The sequence below is a fragment of the Tachypleus tridentatus genome, chromosome 7 (genome assembly GCF_004210375.1).
Source record: "Tachypleus tridentatus isolate NWPU-2018 chromosome 7, ASM421037v1, whole genome shotgun sequence".
Classification (NCBI taxonomy): Eukaryota; Metazoa; Arthropoda; class Merostomata; order Xiphosura; family Limulidae; genus Tachypleus; species Tachypleus tridentatus.
In genome coordinates, this window is record NC_134831.1 from 72,244,289 (window position 1) to 72,272,088 (window position 27,800).

Sequence of the window (27,800 nt, forward strand, 5' to 3'; positions counted from 1 at the left end):
CTGTATTTTAAACTGTTTGTGAGGGACAAATCACAACGTAACTGATATAGCTTGGAGAAACTGATACACAGATGGTGTGGGTTATTTCTCATTTAGAATTATCAGTTGGCGTTCTTTTCTTTCTCACTATATAAACAAATAATCTAAAGAGAAAAAAAAACAATAACTGGGATTCAACTAGTAGCTGTTAATGTAGTGTATGAATAAACATTACTGCGATAAAGTTCATTTATTTAAATTCATATTAATTTTATGTACTGAAACCACAAATATAAGATCCCATGGAAACATTAGCTTGTTTGTTTACCATGCAACTATTGATTTTTTAAGTGTTCTTTTTTTGTCGAGGCACATTAGTTCCAAACTTTCTATACGACTGCTGTTACCAAGTGTCTTTTATGAAATTTTGTTATATTTTTGCCATGGTGATGTTTTAAAGTATTTTCGAAAGAGCACGAAGCTGAGCAGAACTAAACATAAAGAGTAAAACAGTTATTGACAAACGTTGTCATGCTATATCAGATATTTCATATATGAATGATTGTGTTACACAATACGCGTACAATGTGGTTGTAAATAAAATCTCTTATTTACAGTTATTGTATCTTGAAAATTGATTGTCTTATGAGAACATAATTTAATCAGAAGCAGCTGAATAAAAATTTGTTGTTTTTTAGGCAAATTTTAGGTAAATGATAAGTTTTACGAGTTGCCACGAGAAGTGTTTGATATAAATTCTGTTATTTTCGACTAGCAAGTCCCCTGGTGGGACAGCAGAAAGTTCTCGGACTTAGAACGCTAAAATCAGAGGTTCGATTGCCCTCGATGGACACAAGAGATAGCACAACGTGGCTTTTCTATATGAAAACACATACACAGCAATTTAAGCCTGTGACTAAACGAAGTCACTACAAGTAACATCTGTTCTGAACGGTGCTAAGTGACTGGCATCATATCCTGCCCAGTGACATTCCTTTCTCCCAAATCACCGTTTTCTAACGTTGAAACAGAAAGAACCATTTGGGTAAAAAACGATAAAAGTATGCAACTGAAGGTGATTTCGATCCACCTAGTACCAGTATAAGGCTCGATTATTCTTTAATGTGGTTTTAGTAGCACAGCGGCAAGCCCGAAGGCCTCTGTGTGTTTGTGTGTTTTTTATATAGCAAAGCCACATTGAGCTATCTGCTGTGTCCACCGAGTGGAATCGAACCTATAATTTTAGCGCTGTAAATCTGAAGACTTACCGCTGTTCTAGCGGGGGGGGCGAAGGCTTCTATCGCTGGGTTTTTGTCATCCGTGTTGGGCACAGCACAAATACATTTTTGAGATTCAATCCTTTTAAATATGGAGGGGTTATTTAAGATCGCTTTGTGCGTGTATTTATACGCTGAATTAAACCTAATGAATTTACCTGGGAACTACTTTTCGTGTTCGTGTATTTTTAATACAACAAACGTTGTTTTTGCTTCAGCTTATGTTGCAGTATCCCATTGTTGTTGCTATGATAGCAACTTAACACATAAAACTTCGGGAAATTGTATAACAAACTTATTAACCTATCAATATAATACGTAAAACATGCAAAAATGCACATGTCGTAGAATACTAAAACGTGCGTTTGTCATGTACTTAGACCCTTTTCCTCTTTTGGCATGAGACAACGAATTACGTCGAAAAAGCCAATCACTCCTTAACGTGACAATTTCCGGTGATGCAGCACGAGCGTCTCCATTAGTTGAGTATTTCCGGATGTACATCTTTCTCTTGCACGCAGTACGTTTAGCTTTCCACGTCACGAGAGTAATTTTGATCACGAAATTAAGGAAGTTATAGACGCGTTTAAAATTTGATTTTAGATTATATGCATAGCATTAACACATAAACATTAAAGTAAAAAATAACCTTGCACTTACCCATAATTAAAACAAATTTCTAATTCATCGTTCCAATTTAACTCGTGGTTAGCGCAATAACGTAATGGAATATACTGTAAACTGTGTAGTTTTCTACTAGAAAAACTCTTACTATTTTTTCCATAATCTGGAGATGTTTCTTCATTGTTATCATTTCATTGTAACCCGAAGAAGAAAAGTAAGAGAATAAAACTTAGGCTGTGTTATATATATATATATATTTATATACACATATATACGAATTCTAAGTTCTATGCCCGCCATGGCCAGGTAGTTAAGCCACTGGAGTCGTAAATTGAGGGTCGTAAAATTCAAAACAAACCAATCTAAATCCTATATTGGCCTTGACGTAAATGGTCTTATCTGAATAGACCAGGTACCGTGAATCCGTGGTGTATTTTTTTTCTTTTCTTTTCATGAATGAGGACCAAAGTTTACCCCTAACATTCAACTTACCTAGTATTGAATAAATAATTCAATAAAAAAACAACTGTCAAATTAAAATAAATTGTTAAACGTTTTCTGTAATCTATTATAACGTCCACAGATTTACGTTGTTATAGTGACACATCTTCTATAGACACACAATCCGAACACACAAACTTTGATTTGCCGAATTTATCACGTGACGGTTTATTTTGCTGATTCTTGTTAAAAGTTTTAATTTGTTTTGAATTTCGCGCAGATAGCTCTCGTGTAGCTCGCCCTTTCAGCCATGGGGGCATTATAATGTGACGTTCAATACCACTATTCGTTGGTAAAAGAGTAGCCCAAGCGTGTTTGGTCTGACGGGGATTTGAACCCGCGACCTTCGGATTACGAGTTGAATGCCTTAACCCACCTGGCCATGCCGGGTCTATTGGTAAAGGAGAACTTACATGTGACTTATGTCTTATTTGTGAATTTTGAATGTTCCAAAAAATCAAGTAATTTTTTTTTCTACATTTATAGGCAGATGAAGGTTTAAAATGAATTAATTTTGAACATCGCACCATATACAGGAAAGCTCAAAAGAAATATGATTCTGGGACATGTATATGGAGAAGCGTAATCGGTCCACATCCGGATTACATATTGTTAAACATAAACTAAAATGGATTAGTTTAGCACAAAGTGCTTTCAGTCACGTTCAGTATATAAAGATTTGATTTTATTGTCTGTTACAGGTTACGTATGGGCCATCTGTTCAAGTCGTCCTTAGTTTCGACGTGAGAGATTAAAGGGAGGGCATCTAGTCAACGCTACCCACCGCCAACTTTTGTGCTACTTTTTACCAAAGAACAGTGTGATTTACCATCACGTGGTAACGCCTCCAAGGCTGAAAGAGCAAGCATTTCCGATAGGGATTTAAATTCCTAACCGACAGTTTGCAATTCGAATTCAATAACTACCAGGCTGTGCCAGGTCTAATATATAAAACTACCAGGCTATGCCAGGTCTAATATATATATACAAAGAAAAGAAAAAACAAACATTTATAATGCATCACTGTTCTATTACCATATCTATAACTACCAGGCTGTGCCATGTCTAATATATATAACTACCAGGCTATGCCAGGTCTAATATATATATATAAAGAAAAAACAAGCATTTATAATGCATCACTGTTCTATTACTCTTTGGGTCCGCACTTCAGATATATACGAATTGATCTGCATGTATTTCATGCTGTCTTTTCATACGTTGCATATTCAAAGATCGTTTTAACGAAGAAAAAACGGTTAAAAACAGGTTTAAAGAAACTTAGATTTACATACAAGTAGGTAATTCAGGATTGAGATAAAATATTATTAAAATGAAAACCAATAACTGTTCACTTTTGCGATTTGACTGTAGCGAAAATGAAAACCAGTTTTAGTAAATTTTCACTTTTGCGATTTGACAGCTTTTTGTGCGCGACTTTCTTCGTTACTTCAACGTGCGTAGAATTTTACAAGACGGAAAAACGGTTTTATCGAATTTTTGTTTTATTTTGCATTACAGAATATATTTGTATTCTATAGCGCATTCGTCATGGTCATGGCTACCGGTTTCTTATCAGTCTTGTTTTGTTGTTGTGTTTTGTTTTTGTTGTTTTCTCTTGTTCTGCAGAAATTATGAAATATTACTATACTGTCACTAACATGTGTTTGATTCTCAAGCCCAGTTACGACTTTCAACAATAAATAGGGTTATCAACTTTTCTAGAATATGCGAGTGTGAAGGCAAACACAGTAATGCCATCAAATAATCTTTCAACCTAATGACTTGGCATTTCGCACGAGCATGTAGAGTCACTGTCCTTTTATGTCTGTAGGTGGCTCTGAGGGCCTATAACCCTAAACATTAGGTCTCCAAACCTCATACAGCCCTCACAATATGCAACTAGGTGGTTCAGCGGTAAGTCTGAGGACTTATAACGCTACAAATTAGGTTTCAATATACGTGATGAGTATATCACACATAGCCCACTGCGCAGCCTTGGGCTTAACAACAAACAAACCCTTTAGTAATGTGTATTTAGAAGTAATTAAAGCGTGAACATAATAGTATCGGTCTCAGAATGGCAGTTTGAAAAAGACATTTTACAGGTAGGTTTTGTGGCACTAACATGCCAAGTATAATTACCTGCTTGGCAGTGTTCCTTGCTTAATACGGAGACTGCCACTGATCCTGAGCCATAAACGACTTAGATCTTTCCGAATTACTTATGTAATAAACGTTTGAGATCGATACTGTAAAATAATCAATGGATTTCGTTTATCTTTGTTTACTTACTCTGGTTTACTATATCTCAGATCAGGAATACATAATTTTATCTTAAATGAAAAGGATGCTGAATGCGAGTTTACAACTAGTGTGTTTGTTTCTTGTAGCAAAGCCACATTGAGCTATCTGCAGAGTTCACCAATGGGAATCCAACCCCTGATTTTAGCGTTGTAAATCCGTAGACTTACCGTTGTAGATTTTGTAACGAAACAAAGGATTTAAAAGTGATTTAATCCAATGCATTTGCAAATCAGGAAATTAAAAAAAAAAATGTTTACTGGTTTTTCCAATGTTACATTCAATATTCTGGGAAAAAAAAAGAAAAAAAAGGACCAGATATTTTTAACTATATTTTTTCAAAACATACACTCACAGGCCCTGCATGGTAAGGTGGTTAGGGCGCCCGACTCCCACTCTGAGAGTCGCGGATTCGAATCCCCATCACACCAAACATGCTCGCCCTTTCATCTGTGGGGGCGTTATAATGTAATACAGCATGTAATACGCTAAATAATGAATTGCTCCTCTCGAGTATTATCTTTAATAAAATAGTATTAAGAAACAATCACCCCGTTTTCATGATTCAGCATATCTGCCGACGAGGCGTTATTTTAAATAACCTTGATTAATTTGGATGTTTTATTAGGCCTAATACTAATTAGATATTTTGGTTACCAACTCTCTCGTAAAAACAAACATTAATATGAATCCAGATGTTGAAAATCAGTGTAAATCTGATGAATAAAAAAACAATATCTCATGGGAACGAGTCCGGAAAGGACGTGTTAAAAATTTCTCTTTTGTAAACACAGTTTATTAAACTGCCATAAGGCGGGTCTGGCATGGCCAGGTGGGTTAAGACATTCGATTCGTAATCTGAGAGTCGCGGGTTCGAATCCCGGTCGCACCAAACATGCTTGCTCTTTCAATCGTGGGGGCGTTATAATGTTACGGCCAATCCCACTATTCGTTGGTAAAAGAGTAGCCCAAGAGTTGGCGGTGGGTGGTGATGACTAGCTGCCTTCCCTCTAGTCTTACACTGTTAAATTAGGGACGGCTATCGCAGATATCCCTCATGTAGCTTTGCGCAAAATTCAAAAACAAACAAGCCACAAGGCACGACGGGTAAAAAAAACGCATGATTACTCATGGACATGTTTATTCGAGTTAAAGCAAACTCGCACAAGGCTATCTGGTATATCTACCTCTGTCCTACCGGCAGACTCCCAGATTTTACATTTTTCAGGAAACGATAATTTAGACTTCCATTTCACCAATGAACGCTGAATGTTTTCACCAACGATCACGTTCCACGTGTTTCCGCTGTATTTTAAGAATGGTGTTTCAGCATGAGAATGTTTTTCTGTTGTTGTTTATTGTAAAAAAAACAGTCATGCCCTCTGCAGTTGGGCTCTCGTTGTTTGATAGACATGCAATCGAATGAGATGGCTTTTCTTCAAATTTTTTCGGCCGATTTTCCCACGAGAGTAAAAGTTGATTTCTAGTTGTGGTTGAAAGCTTTTGAAACCATTCAGCTTCAACTCACAATCTGAGGTCGCGGTCTCGAATCGCCTCAACGAACATGATCACTCTTTCGGCCGTGAGGTTTTTATAACGTCGTGGTCAATCCAACTTTTCATTGGTAAGGAGTAGCCCAAGAGTTGACGGTGGGCGGTGTTGACTGTCTGCCTTCTATCTAGTCTACCTCTTTCAAATTAGGGACGGTTAGCACAGATGGCTCCCGAGTATCTTTGTGCTAAACAAAACGAAAGATGTTGTTGTTTTTATTAATCACAAAGCTATACGATGGGCTATCTGTGCTTTGTCCACCAAAGGTGTCGAAACCCGACTTTTAGCGTTGTAGGTCCACAGACATACCGCTGAGACAAAACGAAAGAAGAAACAGAGAAAGAAGCTGTCCTAAACTTTCCTCTGCACGAGTTTTTTCTCTCTTCCATGAAGGATACTGAAGATTCCCATCTTTTAAATCTCGTATTCTTCAGGCTCTACATTGGTAAAAAAAAAATTGTTGTTTGTCATTATTACTTTATCACCTAGAGTAATCACATGACCTTCCTGTCGCTTGTGACGTTTTGTAAATGCTTTCCAAGCCCAGTTAAGTTTCATGTTAATATAGATGCACTTCACTAATGAATCGGTAAAAGACTGATTATACTTTGGAAATTGTGACCAGGTGTGTCTCACATTATATGGAATATCATTCGTTACTCATCACGATTCGCCATTATAGAAATAGTTCGAAGAAGAAAATGAATGTCGGTATGTTATTATTAAGAGGACGAAAGGAACACGAACAGATCACCAACATCTCATAATATTTGTCATAAATGTTTCATGCACGAGCAGGTTGCGCTAGCGCCCCAAGAATTACTCAGTAAAAGTATGTCATTTTCCATCTTACAGGCGTTTTACATAAAAAATCGATATCAAATGTAATAACGTCCACTAATCTATCCTCAGGAAATATCAAAAACAGAAACTTTTCAGATAAGTGACGAATGTACATAACTAACAACTGACAAAATCCCTTTCAACATATTGAAGTGTCGTAACAACTTTTTACCATCAGGCTTATTAACTCTTTATGAAATATTATCTTCATCATCTTAGGCCAGGTGGATAAGGAACTCGACACCTAATCTGAGAGTCGCGTGTTCGAATCTCCGTCACACCAAACATGCTCGCCCTCTCAGCCGTGGGGGCGTTATAATGTGTGGTTAATTACACTATTATTTGGGAAAAATAGTATCCCAAAGTTGGCAGTGAGTGGTGATGACTAGCTGCCTTCCGTCATGTCTTACATTGCTAAATTAGGGACGGCTAGGGAAGATAGCCTTCGTGTAGCTTTTCGCGAAATTCTACAAAAACAAACTTGATTGAGCGGAAATAAATACAAAAATCAGTGTTAAATTCAACAATTGACTTCTCAGAGTAAAATTTACCTTTCAGCGAAGTTTTTTTCCCCCTCCATTATCTTGAGCTTGGTGGTTTTTGTTTTTCATTTGTAAAGGCACTTCAATAGCACAGCGATATATCTTCGGACTTACAATGCTAGAAACAGAGTTTTGACACCCTTGGTGAGAAGAACACAGAGAGCCCATTGTGTTTAATTTCAAACAGACAGAAGTGCCTGATAATTAACGCGTTCAACATAGGTATTCTAGGCTTTCAAAGGCTGAATCGACGTTGTTCACAGGTGTTCTCCGCTAGTACAGTGGTATGTTTCCGGATTTACAACGTTAAAATCAGGGGGTTTGATTCCTCGTGGTGGGCTCAGCAGACAGCCCGAGGTGGCTTTGCTATAAAAACAAGCCAACACTTGTTCAGAGGTTTAATGATAATTGGAAACAATTTTAAAATTAACTACTAAAACTTTATTATGACGAAACAGGCTAGAAATCAAAGCTCCCAGGTTTCCTTCGCCCTGTAATTATTTTTCCTGCATCGATTCCTTTAACAATTTTGCTGTTTGTATCTCAGAACGGCTGATACGGATGTTAACACTTTTAATGATAAGCAGAGAACAATGTTTCGACCTTCGTGGGTCATCTAGGAATAGCCATACCAGTGTTAATACCCATACTAGCCATTCTGAGATATATTTTTATTTCAAGTGGGTTTCTCGTCATCAAGAATTTTTCTGTTTGAATGTTTATTCCTCTCTCCACCGGTCAAGTTGATGTCCATTCGTAGAGGCTGAAACTAGTTCCTTTTTATTAGAGTTGTTAATAGTTAAGCACAGAGCTAGGCAATGAGCTATCTGTGCTCTGTCTACCACGAGTATCGAAACCCAGTTTCTAGCAGCGTGAATCCACAAATATATCGCTGTGTCTACGGAGTTACAACGCTAAATCCAGAGTTTGATTCCACCGCAGTGGACACAATAGATAGCTCGATGTGGCTGTGTTGTAAAAAATACATTGTCGTTGTTTGTATAATTATAATTAAATAATTATTTAATTCTTTCGTATCCTATATTTGTACTAGCTTTTAATTTCTGACTCTTGTTTTTTTCTTTCAAAATTTCATTTTAGGGAAAGTAACATGTGAAACGTGCAGGAAGAAGTGTATAGGTAACGCTCTACGAGTTCAGGAAAAATATTTCCACGTGGACTGTTTTAAATGCGCTGGTAAGTGTCTTGCTCATTGATTTGTTAGTTGTATAGCACAGAGTTCTGTATCATCACTATTCAGGTCAGTTCCATAGGCCACAGTTACTCCAGTGACAGGCTGTATAAAATATAAATTACTTGTTGATTAACTCTTAGAATTACCAATTAGATTCGTATGTGTCGGCTTTCTTGGACACATTTCTCTACATATTTATGTATCACATAATAAGAATATTAGATTAGAGTCAGTTTCTTTATAACGTATGGGCTACACAGTTTAAAAATGTAAACAAAAGTTTCCACCAGTGTTGTGATTAATCCTGCTTATTACTGTTGGGTTCCCCAATATATTTAACATAGTATATGAGTGATTTCAACTTTTTATTTTTGTCAGATCTTAACGGTTACAGATCAATATGATTTAGTATGTGGGTATTCTAAGTGTTTTATGTCTTCTTATGATAAAAGTTACTCAAATTACTCTTCATAAAGCTAGTGTAGTTTGCACTGTAACGGCTGCTGTTCATGCAATTTTATAATGTAATGTGTCAGTAATATCTTAGCCATCATGGTGAGCCCTGGTATTGGATGAAAGACTTTTTCGGCACTGGTTATAGTGGGTATAGTGTGGTTAACACAGTGTCATACATTCTTCTTTACTTTCATTCACAGTTTCTCAGAAATAATGTAAAAAGTTTCAAAAGTTCTTGTACACATTACGTATATAGTCTTAATATGAAATGCCTGTCAAGGGAGCCCTAAGTTCCTCTTGCTTTAGCTACTCACGTAACTGGGCCATTCAACTAGGAGAGAATTTTTATATATTGAAAAATATTATATAAAAACAGAAACAAATCTTTTACACTGTCAGGTCAGGTGATACCTATTATTTTGCAATGATAATAACTAACAGTGACATGAGTTGAGATTTCATCTTAGGAAAAACAGTATTATTGTTTTTTGTATATATTACTATGTTTTGTGCTCAATTTCGAGCGTATTTAAGGTCAGTAATATTAAATTAGGTCTGAGATACAAGTCATCATCAGTATTCTGCAGGAAGGCACCTCAAAATACACTTGATGGCTTTGATTGTTTATTTGAGTGTTGAATAAAGGTCGTTTTACTGTGTTGTCCATTGTGTATAATATTTTATTTGCTTCAAGTTCAATTCCGTCGTGGTCATAAAATTCAGGCGTTGTGGGATCCATTCCATACCACCAAACGTTGTAGCTCTTTCTGTAAAAGAGGCGTTGTAAGGTGACGGCCAATTCCACTATTTGTGAGTAAAAAGGTAGCGCAAGAGTTGGCGGTGGATATTGATGACCATCTACTTTCCCTCTAGTCTTACACTGGGTTCTGGTTGAAATAGAAACTAAGAATTCCTAAAAGGCGTTATAAGAGACAGCCCGATGATAGTATTAAAATTAGCAGTAAGGATTATTTAATACGTTAAAGGTAGACACGTGTTCAAAGGGATGCTGAATGCAAAGGTTTTGTTGAAGATTATGAAATGATAGTCGTCTTGAAATGGTCTGTTTAGTTTTAACAAAAGAAGACATTATAATAGGAAGGCAAGCAACGATAAATAAACATGAATAATTTTATTGATGTTGGAAGATACTACATGTTTCGGCTATTTGTCTGTCTTCTTCATTGTTTGCCTACCTGTTATTATATTAACATAATGTGCTTCCTTACTCAAGAAGATATTAATTATATTTGGCCTGGCATGGCCAGGTAGTCAGGGTTACTTGAGTCGTAATCTGAGGGTTGCGAGTTCGAATTCCCGTTTCACCGAACATGCACATCCTTTCAGCCGTGGAGGTATTATAAAGTAAAGGTCAACCCCATTATTTGTTGGTAAGAGAGTATCTCAACAGTTATCGGTGGGTGGTGATTACCAGCTGCCTTCCCTCAAGTCTTACACTACTATATTAAGGAAGACGAGCGCAGATAACCCTCGTGTAGCTTTGCGCGAACTTCAAAACAAACCAAACCATATGACTAAGGTTCATTCTGTAATACATTAGTATATGATGTTCTGTAATTCTGCAGCTCCTGCCTGATTAGTTTTAAAGAGATGCCCGTGCACTTGAAAGATACTTTCTGCACGCAGGCCCTAACGGTGTTAATAAGTTAGTAATTTGAGAGAAAATACGATCGACTTTGACATTACTTAATCGCTTGCTGTCTCTTGACGATTGAGCTATCTTACAAGTTTTTAGTATTTTGCAACGGTTTGGTTTTAGAAAAATATGTTTTTGCAAATGTCAAGCTTAGAATTTGTAAAATAACTCATCTCGAAAAGACATGTTTATTAATGGATAAATAGGGCGTGTGTTTTCTTATAACAAAGCCACATCGGGCTATCTGCCGAGTACACCGCGGGGAATCGAACCCCTCATTGGTGGGTTGTAAATCCGTAGATTTACCGCTGTACTAGTGGGGGGGATGGATAAATAATTCCATCTGTATGGCTATACGGGGTTAATCGGGTTAACCTCGCATCAACGGTTACATCAGTTATAGTGAACAAAGCGGTGTGATAATGGTTTATGGATTCGGTGGGAAGATGACGAGACCCATCCTCTGCAAAGACGAATAAGGGAATAAGTGGGAAGTTTAGAAGACCTAAGTCACAAAACAGAGAGATTGCTGGGATTTTGTTGGTTTTTAAATATTATTTTCGTTTGAGAAAATACTCTATGAGAAGACATCGGGTAAATTTTGTTTGGTTTAGCAAATACGATAGGCGACGTTAAAATATTTCGATTATTCAAATATGTATGTATTGAATATAATTGTTACGTTTATCAAAGTATATTAAACAAATATAGAATAATTTACTATTTTTTGTAAAGGAGCTATATTTGTTAATTATGAATTGATCTCAGCCAAAACTATTGCTAACAAAACGTATCTTTACTTAACGTGATCTGACGCCATCTTGAAACATTTGGCCCTGAGTCACCAATAAATCTGTCGGTTTATTTTCTGTTTTCCTTAAGATTTATAAATGTAACTACTGCAATCGGCAAAACAAAGTTTAAAGACAAACATATTCACGAAAATCAACCAAACTGAAATTAATTTGACACATAAAATTAAACGTTTTTATCAACAATAAAAAAATTAAAATGAGTGTGTGTATTTTCTTACTGTGTCCATCGAGGGTGTTTTTGTTTTTTGAATTTCGCGCAAAGCTACTCGAGGGCTATCTGCGTTAGCCGTCCCTAATTTAGTAGTGTGAGACTAGAGGGAAGGCAGCTAGTCATCACCACCCACCGCCAACTCTTGGGCTACTTTTTTAGCAGTGAATAGTGGGGTTGACTGTCACATTATAACATCTCCACGGCTGAAATGGCGAGCATGTTTGGTGTAACGGTGATTCGAACCCGTGACCCTCGGATTACAAGTCGACTGCCTTTACCATCTGGCCATGCCGAGCCCCATCGGGGGACATATAGAAATGAAAGAGAGTATTTATAACGTATTTTGTTGTTGTTGCATAAAAGTTTCACAACAAAGTTTTGAAAAATTCATGACATAGTAAAAATACAAAAAAATAATTAAATTTGTTAAGCTAAAACTAGATAAGATTTAGTAAGTTAGTTCTGAGTTTTATTAAATCAGGTATAGTATTTCCACTGGGGGGGAAGAAAAAGAAGGAATATGTATTAATGATACCCTTCTAGCCAAAGAAGGGTTAGAATGGAATTAGGATAGCGGTTGATATTGAACTTCTTATATCACATCCCTTGGTAGGTCAGCAGTAATTTGGAGGACGTATAATGTTATAAAATCCACGGTTCAATTTCCCAAAGGCCTGGCATGGCCTAGCGCGTTAAGGCGTGCACTTCGTAATCTGAGGGTCGCGGGTTCGCGCCCGAGTCGCGCCAAACATGCTCGCCCTCCCAGCCGTGGGGGCGTTATAATGTCACGGTCAATCCCACTATTCGTTGGTAAAAGAGTAGCCCAAGAGTTAACGGTGGGTGGTGATGACTAGCTGCCTTCCCTCTGGTCTTACACTGCTAAATTAGGGACGGCTAGCACAGATAGCCCTCGAGTAGCTTTGTGCGAAATTCCAAAAGAAACAAAGAATCAATTTCCCAAGTATGAGAACCTCTCACGTAGCTTTGTGCTAAAACGCCACTGCTGTATGAATCTGTTATGATCATCTGGAGTCAGAGACTGAATAAATAATCCACTTTATATGTGACAGTCGATACTCTGATATCATTAATGTATTCCATGATATTCTAGCGTAAAGGGTTGAATAAAGAGATCACTTCTTTTCACCCTACTTCTTGTTGGTTTAAAGAGTAACCGCCAGGGCTTATATGGAAGGCGGTGTGCTATAACTAATGAAGGGCGAAATAATGATGTGTGGTAGCAGAAGGAGATGCTCGAAAATAAATCGTAGTCCTGAAAAGGATTATTCTAAGTGAAGAATAACAGGCAGATTTCTGAAAAGAGCTCTTATAAATATGACAGTAAGAGAAAGACGAAGTCCTGGTATTTTCAACCTCATGTGCACATGGAATAAGAGACAAGTGAGAGACCTCTAGGGTTCAGGTATAGCCGCCCATAATTACGAACCACGTAGAAGAAGGAAAAAAGACATCGATTCCTGATAATTTTAGTATTATAAGCTCTTGGACTTACCATTGACACACCAGAAAACGAAGTACGTTGAAATACATTAATATTTTTGCTGATGACTTGCAACGAAAGGCATTAATGTTTGTGGTTCTAAAGGGCATTCGTTTGGTCCTCTTAACTTTTCTTGAGGCGATTCTCTTGTTAATTTACATCTCTGTGTGTATAAATGTAAAGCATGGGAAGTCGTGAACGTAACGCCACGTTCTGAGTGCTTCCTGGTGAGATTTTCTTCAATTAGTGAAGAGAGTATTACAGAATAATCATAAAATTATAATATAGAAATGGGAAATGTTCAAATATAAATATAAATGTTGTAAACAAGTAACACTCCACAAATCTCACCTAGTTTACAAGTTGTAAACTTATTCACTATTTAGTTTTCCAATTTATGTTTTAGTTTGTCGCTGTAACAACTATCTTTTTTTTTTTGTTTATTCAGATATTCGCACTAAGCTACTCAATTCAAGGGCTATTTGCATTAGCCATCCCAGTGTTGAACTGATAGACAAAAGAGAAGTCAGTTACCTACTTAACGGCGCTATCTTCAATCTCTTGGGCTACTCTTTTCTGACCACATAATGTGACTCTTTGTTACCCTTCTAACGCAACCACAATCCCAAAAAGCGCGAGCAGATTTTTAACTTTCTTTCAATAACGGAACGCAAAAAATTGACTCACAGATCTAAATTATGGCACGCTAACTGGGCCATACTTTCTTGTCACATTAATAAGAACCTTTAACATAATTTCAATAAGGTATCTTTCCTTTCTTCTAACGTAGTCTCTGACAAATATTTATTGGTGCTTGTTGTCTATATAAATTATGTACATATTACTGTTCGATGTGGTTAGACTTAACACTTCCAAAGCTCAGAGAAGAAACGAACCTTATTAAAAAAAAAAAAATCAAAAGCAAGCAAGAAATAACAAGCAGTAGACGTTGTTGTTTATGTTTTTTACCGTTACCAAAATCTATTGATCAAGTACACCAAACCAAAGTGGAAGACATGCGGATATGCGGGATAGAAATTGCTGTATTGAACCAGTAGATTAAAAACACAGAAATGGTTTACTTACATCTAACAGTTTACTTAATTGGATTTTTGACATTAAAATGTTTTATAAAGGTTTGAACTCATGGTGATTAATCTATAGCACTTAATCGTATATTAAAAGAGTCAAGATAAGCAATGAAGTAACTCCTCCTTGTTTAATAATTCGATTTTATTCATATCAGTCGGTTGTACAAAATGAGTTTGGCTTTCCCTTTCAGATTTATTGTTTGATTGCATGTATTTCTATAAGTGTATGTTTATCTGTGTTTCCTGATTATGCAAACCAAGAAAAGTAATCGCCATGTTGATCATAAATGACCAAAATACGTTTTAATAAGTTTCATTTTTGAGCATGGCTATAACGACATTATTTGTTATCAGAAATTGTTTTCGTGTGATTGTGTATTCATTGTAAAATCCCCGAACAACTAAAGCCTGTCTTGGGGGTTCGCATCCAATCACCATGCTTGCCCTTTCATCCGTTGGGGCACTATAATGTAGCGGCCCATCCGATTAGGCCCGGCATGGCCAGGTGGTTAAGGCGCTCGACTTGTAATCTGAGGGTCGCGAGTTAGAATCCCCATTACACCAAACATGCTCTCTCTCTCAGCTTTAGGGGCGTCATTATGTGACGGTCAATTCCACAATTTTTTGGTTAAAGAACAGCCCAAGAGTTGGTGGTTGGTGGTGATTATTAGCTGTTTTCTCTCTAGTCTTACCCTGCTAAATTTGGGATGGCTAGCGCAGATAGTCCTCATGCAGCTTTGCGCGAAATTCCAAACCAAACCAAGCATGCGATGGAATGACAATGATTCCGTTAGATTTACCTGGATTAATGAACGTATAGGAAGGAGCTGCAATAACTAATAAAGTTGCATTCTGGAAATATCGGTCGTATTTTATTTACGTTGACAGTACGCATGCCCAATGTTTTATTTCTATTTATTTTATGTTAATACTACCAGCTGCAAACCAAATGAAGTAAAAGTTAATTTTGATATAATATGAAGGTTCTGAAAGAGATATAATTAACTAATTGAGATGAGTGATAAGTAATTTTGACCAATATTTAAAAATCTTCAAGTTTCACTGACATTTTATAAAGAGAGCTTTCAATTTGGTAAATCGCGGTCGCACCAAACATGTTGGCCCTTTCAGCCGTAGGGGCGTTATAAAATACGGTCAGTCCCACTATTCGTTGGTAAACGAGTAGCACAAGAGTTGGCGATGGGTGGTGATGACTAGCTGCCTTACCTCTAGTCTTACACTGCTAAATTAGGGACGGGTAGCGCAGATAACCCACGTGTAGTTTTGCACGAAATTCAAAACAAACAAACAAACAATATGAAAACAATATGTTTTCGACTCTGATCGGTAAAAATCTATGACTTCTATAGTTGACGAATGTAACTTTTATATGTGAAAAAACGGAGGGAGAGAACAACAAACTACTGTCTGTGAATGTATTATCTAGTAGGTTAAGAAACTTTTTTATCTTGTTTTAGAATTTCGCGCAAAGCTACACGAGGGCTATCTGTGCTAGCCATTCCTAATTTAGCAGTGTAAGACTAGAGGGAAGACAGCTAGTCATCACCATCCACCGCCAACTTTTGGACTACTCTTTTACCAACGAATAGTGAGATTGAACGTAACATTATAACGCCCCCACGGCTGAAAGGGCGAGCATGTTTGGTGCGACGGGGACTCGAACCAGCGACCCTCAGATTACGAGGTCAAGAAACGTATAAGAATTATTGAAACAATTTAGAATGATAAACGTGAAGGTTGGTACCGATCGAGGTGAGTCATCGTTCTGAACGTTAGTTTGCTGGGTAAGTCCCATACTTTCAAGTGTGGGCGAGTTATAAAAGTATCAGTCAATCTTCTCGCTTATTTCAAAGAGTGTGATGAAACCCTTGTGGCTGCGGGTGGTGTCGATCGGCTGCCTGCCCTCTGACAAGTAGTTGAAAATTAGAAACAACTGTGTCTTAATCTTAGTGTAGTTTCATCCGATCTAATCTAGCTTTTTAGTCTATGTATGTCTTCGCTCGGGTGGAAATATTTAAATCATTTTCTACAGGTTAATATGTCGTGGGAAAAACCACTACGATATAACCTTGCTGAACAAACCTAATAAACTGGAAAATGGTGTCTTGTGAAATTCGTATGATATTTTCAGTATAATTTAGGTTTGATATTTACTTAATTAACAATACGTCTGTGAGTTAGAGATACATGTTTGGTAGGTTGGTTCAAAAATAAAACTACCTGGTACTTTGTTTTTTAATTATGAATAGAGATTTGGACTCCTAGTGGTACTGAGAGTCTCAGTCGCGTACCAACATAGCCAAATTAGAACTATTTTTCAGGCTATGAGGGAGTAAAACACATTTTAAAATTTAAAACAAATTCCTGTACATGTTGGCCAGTACAAGATCTGATTTCCCAGCTATTTAAAGCCCTTTTCTCCTGGGTTTTCGCGATTTACCGAGAAACACTCAACGAAACATACTTACCAATCCTGAACATAAAAAAACCTTTTATTACTTTTTGCAAACATAGTTCGGCCAACACCCTGGGCTCCTCATCTTCATGACTGAACACCATTGTGAGTTGAGTTCATTTAGAGATTAACAAGTCGATCTGTTTATTGGAGTACATGTTCTGGTTCTCACTTGAAAACTGGAAACCGTGAAGTCGGTCTCACAACTTCCAGATAGGGTGTTAAATGAAAGAAACACCTCAATTGCACAGTACATTTACTATATTTTTTTTTTCTGGGCCGTGTTTACGTTTTACTTCTTGTTTTTTTCGTTACTGTTATGTTTTTGTATAACCTAAAAATCTTGTCATGTGTGGATGGTTTCTTCCTGAAACGTCGCAGATTGTTAGTTCCGACATTACTTGTTGTATGTTTACATTCAAGCGATACAAACGTTGGTGCTATTTTCTTGTTCTCTGTTTCTTTGTCCCAAAATGGATCGACCGACCTGTTTCTGTCATGTAAAACAAGGCTCGGCATGGCCAAGCGCGTTAAGGCGTGCGACTCCTAATCTGAAGGTCGCGGGTTCGCATCCCCGTCGCGCCAAACATGCTCGCCCTTTCAGCCGTGGGGGCGTTATATTGTGATGGTCAATCCCACTTTTGTTGGTAAAAGAGTAGCCCAAGAGTTGGCGGTGGGTGGTGATGACTAACTGCCTTCCCTCTAGTCTTACACTGCTAAATTAGGGACGGCTAGCACAGATAGCCCTCGAGTAGCTTTGTGCGAAATTCAAAAACAAACAAACAAACATGTAAAACGTTCTTTCAAATCATCATGGGAATACTGTAAGACTGGTTCATACTGATGGAAACACACAACATAAAAACACGGATTATCTGGCGCCAAGTTTTGGCTTCAGAATCTCAGAGAGTTTTATGTGTTTAAAGCGTGATTGTAGGTAGCATCTGAAACTTAGTTCACACTACTTGCAATGACTACCAGTTACCATTTGGTTTTTCAATTGCGGAACCAAATAGTTCTTCAAGTAATTAATCTTAAGTATAACAGAAACAAGGACGATTCACACGTGCTGTTAGAGATCTTTTTCTCACCAATATATGAAATTCGAATTTCTTCCCAATATTCGTCATCGATTTTGCGTGATGACGAGAAACACACTTGAAGTAAAAATGTATCTCAAGACGGCTGGTATGAGTATTAACACTTTAACTAATAAAGCAGAGAACAACGTTTCGACCTTCTTAGGTCATCTTCAGGTTAACAAAGAGAGAGTTTGGAACTGACCGTTGCAGGGCACATGTCTTACTCTTTGTTTTTGTTTCAAGTTTTTAATGAGTTTACGATGAAAATACATTGTTCTCGCCACGATATTCGATCGTGCCAGAAAACAAGAGTAAATTTATGAGAGTATTACATACTAAACCCTGGTTACATTTCTAAACCGTTAAAGGACGCTCTGTTTGTCGGCATCATCACGTTGTTTAACTCTATGGTCGGCATAAGCAGAAGTTATCAACTAAGTCTTAACAGAACACTCTCTGGACTTTAAAAGTCATGGTTCCAGAATCGTTACAATAGCAATGAGAACTTTTCAAAATACCATTTTTTAAACCGAAAGTTTGTAACAAATGTGTTCTCTCAATTCTGTAATAGAAAACAGTAATATCAGGTTGTTTATTAGGTACGAAGTTTACACGTACTTTTCATTAAAATATATTTTTTAGTTGAGCGTCAGTCCATGGTTCATCTGTTATGTTGCCAGAATAATAAGTGTGAAAAGAACTTTGTTTGTTAGAAATTAAGCACACAGCTGAACAATGGGTTATCTATGTTCTGTCCACCACGGTTATTGAAACCCGGTTTCTAACGTTGTACGTCTGTAGAGGTGCCACTGTGCCACTTGGAGGATCGGGTGCTGAAAAGAATAACAGAGAAGATCAAACCTAATCGACTTACTAAGGACTTAGAGATGAAACCTAATCGATTTACGAAGGACATAAAGGTGAAGCCTATTTGACTTGCTAAGGACATAAAGATGAAACCTAATCGACTTACTAAGGAGATAAAGAGTAAAATCAAAGATAAATGTCATAGGCTTATAAAGTTGAAACTAACAAATAATTTGGAAAATTTATAAGACTGTTGGAAAACTGGGTTCTGATTGAAGTAGAAACTAAGAAATCCTAAAAGGGTTACAAGAAACAGCTCGCTGGTAATGTTAAAACTAACAGTAAAGATTATTTAATACATTAAAGGTAGACAAATGTTATAGGTGATGCTTGAAGCAAAGGTTTTGTTGAAGATTATGAGGTGATGGTAATCTTGAAAAGGTCTGTTTTGTCTTAACAAAAGAAGACATTATAATAGGTAGCCAAGCAACGATTTATAAACAAGAAACATTTTATTGATGATGGAAGATACTACATGTTTCGCAACGACATTTGTCTGTCTTCTTCATTGTTTTTCTACTTGTTATTATATTAACATAATGTGCTCCTTATTCAAGAGGATGGTATTAATTATATTTGACCTGGCATGGCTAGGTAGTCAGGTGAGCTCGAGTCGTAATCTGAGGGTCGCAGGTTCGAATTCCCGTTTCACCAAACTTGCACTTTCTTTCAGCCGTGGGGCGTTATAAAGTGAAGGTCAATTCCACTATTTGTTGGTAAGGGAGTAACCCAAGAGTTGTCTGTGAGTGATGGTGACAAATTGTTTTCCCTCTAGTCTAACACTATTATGTTAAGGAAGGCTAGTGCAGATAGCATTGGTGTAGCTTTTCGTTTCTGATCATGACGACTGTAATAGAAATATTGAGATTGCCCCGAATCGTGCAGATATTAATCTTTTAGTATTAAAAACGAAGAGTATGAAATTAAAACCAGGACGTAATAGTGTTTTCCCCGGGATTTTCAAACAGGTTGAGGTACAGATATGGGAACTTCTCTTCTTCATTTCTGGTAGGTCAATAGAAAGTGGACAAGTGTCTGAAAATTGGACAGTTTATAGTACTGCTATCCTTAATGGGGATTTTAAAATTACAAACTATCTAGCTTTATTTCGGCAGTGCTAAAATTACTACAGTCAAATAAAATATTTTGAAAATTATCTCGTGAAATACAATATCATAATTGCTAGTCAACATGGATTCACTAAAGTAAAATCTGCCCTTATTAATCTGTTAAGTATTTTCAAAGATATTACGTACTATCTAGAATCTAGATGATTGAGAAAGTGAGGACTTTATGTAATTAGATTCCTAAAAATATTTTGATAAGGTGACTGGGGATAGGTTAGTGAATTGGATTGTTGGATGCATAGTTAGATAAGAGAAATCAAAAAGTTGATAGTAACTGAGCTATCAAAGTTGACCTTTGTTAATAGTATAGTTGCTCGGGGAAAAGTGCTTACGATTCTTCTTTTTTATCATTTAAATTAATTATATTGACAGGAGTATAATTAATAAATTAATAAGATTTGCAGATAACGCTAAGCTCTAGTATTTCTGGCTCTGCTGAGAATGTTTAAGCGCTACACAATGATCAGTTTGTAAGAAGAATAAATATTTAGCATGGACCTTTTATGATAGTAAGTGCAAAGTAATATATTAGGGTTAATGTAATTTAGACCTCACGTTTAATATAGATGGTTTACCACTCGAAATGTATTAAATCGTATTATTAATGTAACTTATAAAAATAACCTAACATGAATTAAAGACTTATTTAAAAGAAACACACACGCACAAGTCTTATAAAATATTAGCAATCAACAAACAATCAGCGGTACCTGGAAAAGACTTTTACTGAGTATTTCAATAACAATAATAAAGTACTAGGAGGAAACTAGAAAGAGAAAAATATAATTTGTGTAATTACTAAAAATAACGATATTAGACAATGCTCTTTTTGTTACCTTGAAGATGACATAAAAAGGTCGAAACGTTGTTCTGTGCTTTATTTTAATTAAAGTTTTAATACCCATACCAGCCGTCTTGAGAATACAAAATAGCGTATAATTACAAATGACAAAGTAAGTATCTGTAATGACCTGTTTTGTTACGAATCAAATATGTATATATGTTTTTGTTACGTCTCCCTGATCTAACTTCTCTCGACAGTTTCTCTTAATTTTTAGGTGATACTACATACTTGTCAGATCAAGATACTGCGTATAACAGATGTCAAAAAACGTAGCATTTAACAAAACGAAAACATATCACAACGTTAAGTGTTCGGATTTACAACGTTAAAACCAGGGATTCGATTCTCATCGGTGGACTTAGCAGAGAGCCTGATGCGGTTTTGTTATAAGAAAACACACAAACACACACTACAACGTTAAAATGTTCCAGTAGTAATGTGCACTTCCATAATCAGGTGAAACATGGAGAAAGCTCAAAATAATTTAATGTTCCTCTTTTTTTTTTTTTTTAAATGTACTGTATATTTCAATATTTTTGGCGCCATGTTATTACGACTATCCTAAGCTCCAAAATTAAATTAAACATAAAGTAACAATATTAATACATAATCGATAAAAGTGAATAATTCACTTTAGGAAGAAAATGTTTCTTTTTCTTCTCTCTCACTTTTTATTTTAAAGACAAGTGTGCTTTTAATTAGGCTGTCTAAATATCGTAGGTTGAAAGTATGCTAACCCTGACATTTTATTACTTATGGCTTGTGGAACACTACGCTGTAATTAGTGTTTAGAAGAAGGATTTGGAGATGAGTAAACGTTCCGAGTGGCAATAAATTTGTGTAATTTATTCGATACGTCTCTTTTCGCATTAACCAATTTTGAACATTTTTTGTGCAGTTTCTTTCATTTCGTATTATTTTACATTATTGCAAAAGAATTTTAATCAGATTTTTAAGTATTGGGGCTTCGTCATTCCACAAATTTGAAATTTTTGGATTAATTTTGACGGTGTTGAATTACGTAGATAATTATTAATAAAAAATAAGTAGGAAAATGTGATCGTGCACTTTAGTTGTTACGCATTAAGCTTTTTAAATAAGATGTTTTTTATTTTTTAATCACTGTTTTTGCAAAGTATATATATATAAATGTATTTATAGTTCTGTTTTATAGAAACGATAAACATTCACCAACTTATAATGACTGAATAATTTCATAACATGAGCTGTAAAGTGAGACTTGCAGACCAAATCAGTAATTATATTTTCGTGTGCTCAACTTCAACTTAAATAAAAGTGAGTTAATTGAACCCGAAGTACTTTAAAAGAATCGTTAGAGCTTAGAATAGCTGTGATAAATAATTAAAACAGTTTCCAGCTTAAATTCTTGAAAGTGAGCAATGTCTTTTACGTTTCTTAAAATTGATTGATGATACTAAATGAATGTCATTTGATCAGTTTATAGTATAAGTTGTTCGTGGCAGTCTATAATTTTAATACCTCATTGTTATTCTCACTTTAAGTGAATAAGATTTAATGTAGTATTCTAAAAGAAAGCATATGTTAAGAGTTTTGTATAAGTTGGTAATTATCTTATTCATTGGTTTGATATTTCAGTAGGCTGATTTGTTAGTAAATGTTCTACTTATTGATATAACTGACAGAAAGTCATAAAACTGCCCCTTGAAAATCCTTGATATTTATTGAACTTGTACAACTCAAAGTTACCTTTTGTCATTCATATTTGTTTTTACTTTGTCAGTTTAAGCCATTTATCAATATCCAGTGTTATGTTTTCACCAGCATGTTATAGAAAGTACCCTTTAGTGTAGGTCATTCTTTATAGAAGGTTGTTATAAAAAATACTGAGCTCTTATATGATACACATATATTGCATACATAACACGCTAATCAAGTTCTTGTTTGCCATATATTAAGATTTGATCTCATATTCTTGTAATCCTTGTCCAGTTCTCATATTAGCATGTCACAGTATAAGTGAAAGTGCACACAAGGAACTAATGCTGTTTGCAAAAATGTAGTAAAACTGGTTGATGCTCAGACAGTGTTGTTTCAGCCACTAGAATACAGAGCAAGGTGGTTAAAGTGATGAACATAAAACAAAAACTATGTATACTGAAGAATAATAATGAGATGGAAATTACCAAGCTGGTGATCATGTGCATGTTATCAATATTTTGGCAAAAGCACACAAATATAGATATATATACATATCTCCTTATGATCTGTATCCACTTTGCATCTTTTACATCAGCACCTCACTGAGTGTGGGTAAACCCTTGTTCACTTAAGTAAAGTACTAAGATAAAGTACCACATTATAAATGCACATAGCAGTTTAGCTCTTCTAAGGTGACGCTTATTCTGTTTTTAAAAACGATGCTTTTGTTTTTTGTATCAAGAGATTTGTTGAATATACATTGTATTTTGGAAGAAATTTTACCATTCAAGTTATTATTAAATAAGTTTTTGTGCATATTACACACACACACATAAATTGTTAACTTGTTTGTGCTATTTTATGTATAGATAATCAAAAGGAAAATATTGTCTTTTCTATATTTTAATAGTTTGCTCAACATCTTTGGCATCTGGTGGGTTTTTCTTCAAGGCTGGCTGCTATTACTGTACAGCTGATTACCAGAAAAAGTTTGGAACTAAATGTGCTGCATGTGGAGACTACGTTGAAGGAGAAGTTGTATCAGCACTTGGGAATACATATCATCAAAGATGTTTTGTGTGTGCCAGATGCAGGTATACTACAAAATCATTTGTTTTTGGAGGAAAAAATTTTTTTACAATATTTTTCTTCTATAAAACTTTACACAGTGCAGTCTAAATGTCAGTGGGTGCTGTTGTTGTAAAATCTGGTATGGGATAAAGCAAATAAAGTAACCTAAAACTGAACTAATGTTTCATTTTCTACCTTTAAGTTTTTAATACTACAGGGAAAACCTGAACATTTATAGACTGCTGTTGTACACATGAGCACAGACAACCAAGAACATAATTTTATCTCCACTAAATTTGGTGTCCACTTTAAACTTTCAAATAAAAAAAAATTATTTATTTCTTTACTACTATTTCCTATTTGCATGTTTTATTACATCCTAATAATTGAAGAAAACAATAAATCTTTATTCAGTTCTATTTAATTTACTTATTGACCAGGTATTGATTTATTGTTAAATTATACAAACTGCAGTCAGAAGCAACTGTATAAAAGACATAAACCTCCATGTTTTATGTTTAATTATCAAAAAACAAGAAGGTGAACCCAGATTATGAAAGTTGTGTTTTAGCATGGAAAGTTAATTATATAAAAGTGGTCAAGAAACAAAAAGCCATACTGTAAATTATTTTACTATCAAACCGAAGTATACAAAAAAAAAAGTAATTAGTGTTTAATGTACGAGAAATGTTCGTCTTTCAAATGATGATTCAACGTATGAAACCAAAGGATTAAATATGAAAGCTGTATGTAAAGCTCTTTTCAAATTATGTAATTTAGTATACAAAGGCATCTGTGTGTCATTTTATAAGCTGTTGTTAGCATGATGTTTCATTTCATATTTATGATCTTGGATTTTTTTTACAGGAAAGCTTTTCCAACTGGAGAAAAAGTTACCTATACAGGAAAAGAATGTTTATGCTCAAAATGCATTCAGATACCTATTGTATTGTCCAAAACAGAGGAACAGACGTCACTAATCACTGAACAAAGTAAATACTGATATGAGGTTTTCTTGTGTGTGTGATTTCTTTTGGTATTTTATATAATTAAGGAATTATATGGAACAGTAGAGAATTTTTAATATTATCTGACTATATACATTTCTGACAGCTTGAAAATTGTTAACAGAAATCAAAGAGATGTTTCAAGCTTTCTAATAAGAGAAAATGAAACAGATGTGCCCTTGTTTGTAAAACCCAACTTCAATATAAAATAATAAACATACCATGTAGCTATAATTCTTTCATTGTATCAAAAGACGTCTCTCGGCACAAAACCTATAACAATATAAACATTCCTGTTTGCTGAAGTTGTCTAGATAAGGGCTTAGATAACCCTACAAAGTTATGAATGTACTGAAAGGTAAGTAAATGTACTTGTATTATCATTAATAACTACTATATTTGAAGAAAATGTTTTTCAATATCTTTTTTGAGCTCAACATGGCCCAACAGTTAGCAAGTTCAGTATTTATGTTCCATTACTATCAAAAACAATTTTGTGATGAGAATTCTGTAGCAATGGGTGCATTATAATGGTAACAGTAATTTTCATTATTCAGCCATGGGTATTGTTAACCAGTTACTTTCACTCACAGGCTATCAATTATAAATTGGGGTCAGCTAGTGCAGAAAGCCCTTGAGTAGGTTTGTACAAATATCCAGAAACAAAGAAACAACAATATTTTCTTCAAATATATTCCTAATAACTAGTAAAGATATTAAGAATTGTACATTTGGCCATTTTTCAAGTTCATAACTTTGTAATGGTGTTACTTAAACACTTCTCTAAACAATTTCAATAGTCAGAAATATTTATATTGTTATAGATTTATGTATTGAGGAACTGTTTAAGTTTTTAAGTTGAAAGCACAAACATATTAATTTTCCCTTATTTATATAAACATACCCACAGATACTCCCTTGTGCATTTAAAAAACTTCAAGTAATTTTCTTTCAAGAGAAGGTGGATGTTGGATTGTGATGTTTGTTCCTTCATCTGTCTTTGATAACCTAGAAATCTGATAGCTTCCAAACTGAAAACACTAGGGAGATGATCTAGAAGAAAGATCAATCGTGTATATTCACTTTGTGTCTTAGAGTTATAACAGTGTAAACATGGCCAATAATAAAGCTGTGGTATAGAGTTTTCTAACTTTGCTTGTGCTTAAAATTTCAAATAATTTGGATTAGTTAATATAAAAAAAAAAAGACCAAAATATTTTACTTGTTCGAAACAGCCAAGTTAGAATAAAGGGGCTATCCATACAAAAATGGGTTTATATAGTTTGGAATAGGGTGGTAATACCTTAGATGCTATTCATTTCAAATATATTGAACATTGATACTTTTAACTAGTTAAAAGTTGTAAGTGATTAGAAAATGCTTAAATACTAATTAAGTAAGTTGTAGGGTAATAATAATATTAAAATTAACCAGTAATGTTTAGCTGAAAGGACACATTAACTGTAACTGTCTGAAACTAAGTGGATCTAACTTCATAAGCCTTTTACATATGAATGCCTTTGAAACTTTAATTTCTGGTTAGTCATACAAAAAGTAGATATTAATGTAAGAAATAGAATAATTCTTTACTGCTACCTTTATAAAATAAAATATCCTAATATATTTTATTATGGGAAATAAATATGGGTACATAAAAGTCATACTACGAGTTTTTGTTATTTCATTTTGTTATAAATGCTACATTTTCTGAAATTCTGTGAATGGAATTTTAAACATAATTTTGTTAGCTCTTCAGTTGTATTAGCCATCATATTTGCAAACTTTTCATAAACATATAATTCAATGAAAGTGAGTTTACTAGGGTTTTTTTGTAGCTTTTGCCTGGAAGTATTATCTAGGTTTCTTATGAATAAAATATAGTGAAAGACTCCTATGAAGCAGGACAGAAAGAGGAATGATATGAATCATGTTGCCACAAGAGCAGTGATTGATGTTGTTTCAATGTTGACAGCCTGTTTTGAAACTGGGTGTGGTGTTTATCTGAAGTGCTTTCATTTATATATATATATATATATATATATATATATATAGTTTAACTAAAGCTAGTAAACGTTATGACTATGTGTGCTCTTGTTGGGTGTGGCTTTCATTCACTCTAGTTAAACGTGAAGAAATTCTTGCTACTCTTAGAAATTTAATTCACTTTGAAAGCACATAATTACCACCTAGTGTAAATAGTTTAGTAAAGATTTTCACATATATTGCAATATTACCAAAGCTTGTAAGTAGTGAATTAATTTTACTTCTGATGTGTAAAGAGGTTAGCAAAAGTTTTGTGAAAGCTGTTGAGTTCTGGCTGACAGAGCTTGTGTGGTTTGATCGTGTTTTAATGTTTTTTTCAATAAACCTCATTTGTCTACAAATATCGTGAACATTGTTTTTTCTCATGGACTGGCACCACAATAACTATTAATAAATGTTGTGTAATGATTTATTTAGGGTGTACTGAATTTTATATAGGTGTGGAAACTGTTTTAAATTGTTAGCTCATTTTTAACCCCCACATTCAAACAACCACTGTTTTATTCAGTTCTTACATTATCTAAAAGTGGTTTGTGTGGATATGATAATAATATCAATAGTTTCTTAATAATGTCATGATAATAATTTTGCCTTTCATGATAACTTTATAATTCTTGTTGTTATATTAATAATATATTGTTGGTTAGGTAATTAGTAAAAAAGAAGTCATCTCCCTAGCTTTATTTGCCCTTCATAAAATGCTCTGTAAGTGTACAAGTCAGATATTCAGCTTGTTTGTGTTAGGTTTTCCCTTTTAAAATTATATTTGTCATTAATGCTAATTTAAAAGATGTCTGTCTCATTAGAAGAGCTTCTAATTTATTTATTTATACCATAAATTCACAAAATTTCTAAACTCTGTCTAAAACTTTCAGAGTATATTTACACAACTTGGTGATCAGTTTTGATGAGAGAAATAAAATATGTATGTGACTGTTGAATGTCATTGGTGTAACTTTGGTTTCAAATGTGAAAGGGACAGTTTCTTTATCAACAAATACTGAAAAGCATTTAAAATTTAGAAAGTTGATAAACTAAATTATGTATTTTCTGTTA

The 27,800-nt window shown here is 34.9% G+C and overlaps 1 protein-coding gene across 1 annotated transcript in view; it reads left to right on the plus strand.

Moving 5' to 3' along the window:
• LOC143255958 (actin-binding LIM protein 1-like) overlaps positions 1-27,800 on the plus strand; it is a 116,836-nt gene that overhangs the window by 13,916 nt on the left and 75,120 nt on the right. Inside the window, exons 2-4 of the mRNA XM_076512447.1 lie at positions 8,723-8,818; positions 23,534-23,717; positions 24,562-24,686. Of these exons, the coding sequence (XP_076368562.1) occupies positions 8,723-8,818; positions 23,534-23,717; positions 24,562-24,686 (405 nt within the window). The remainder of the gene's footprint in view (positions 1-8,722; positions 8,819-23,533; positions 23,718-24,561; positions 24,687-27,800) is intronic.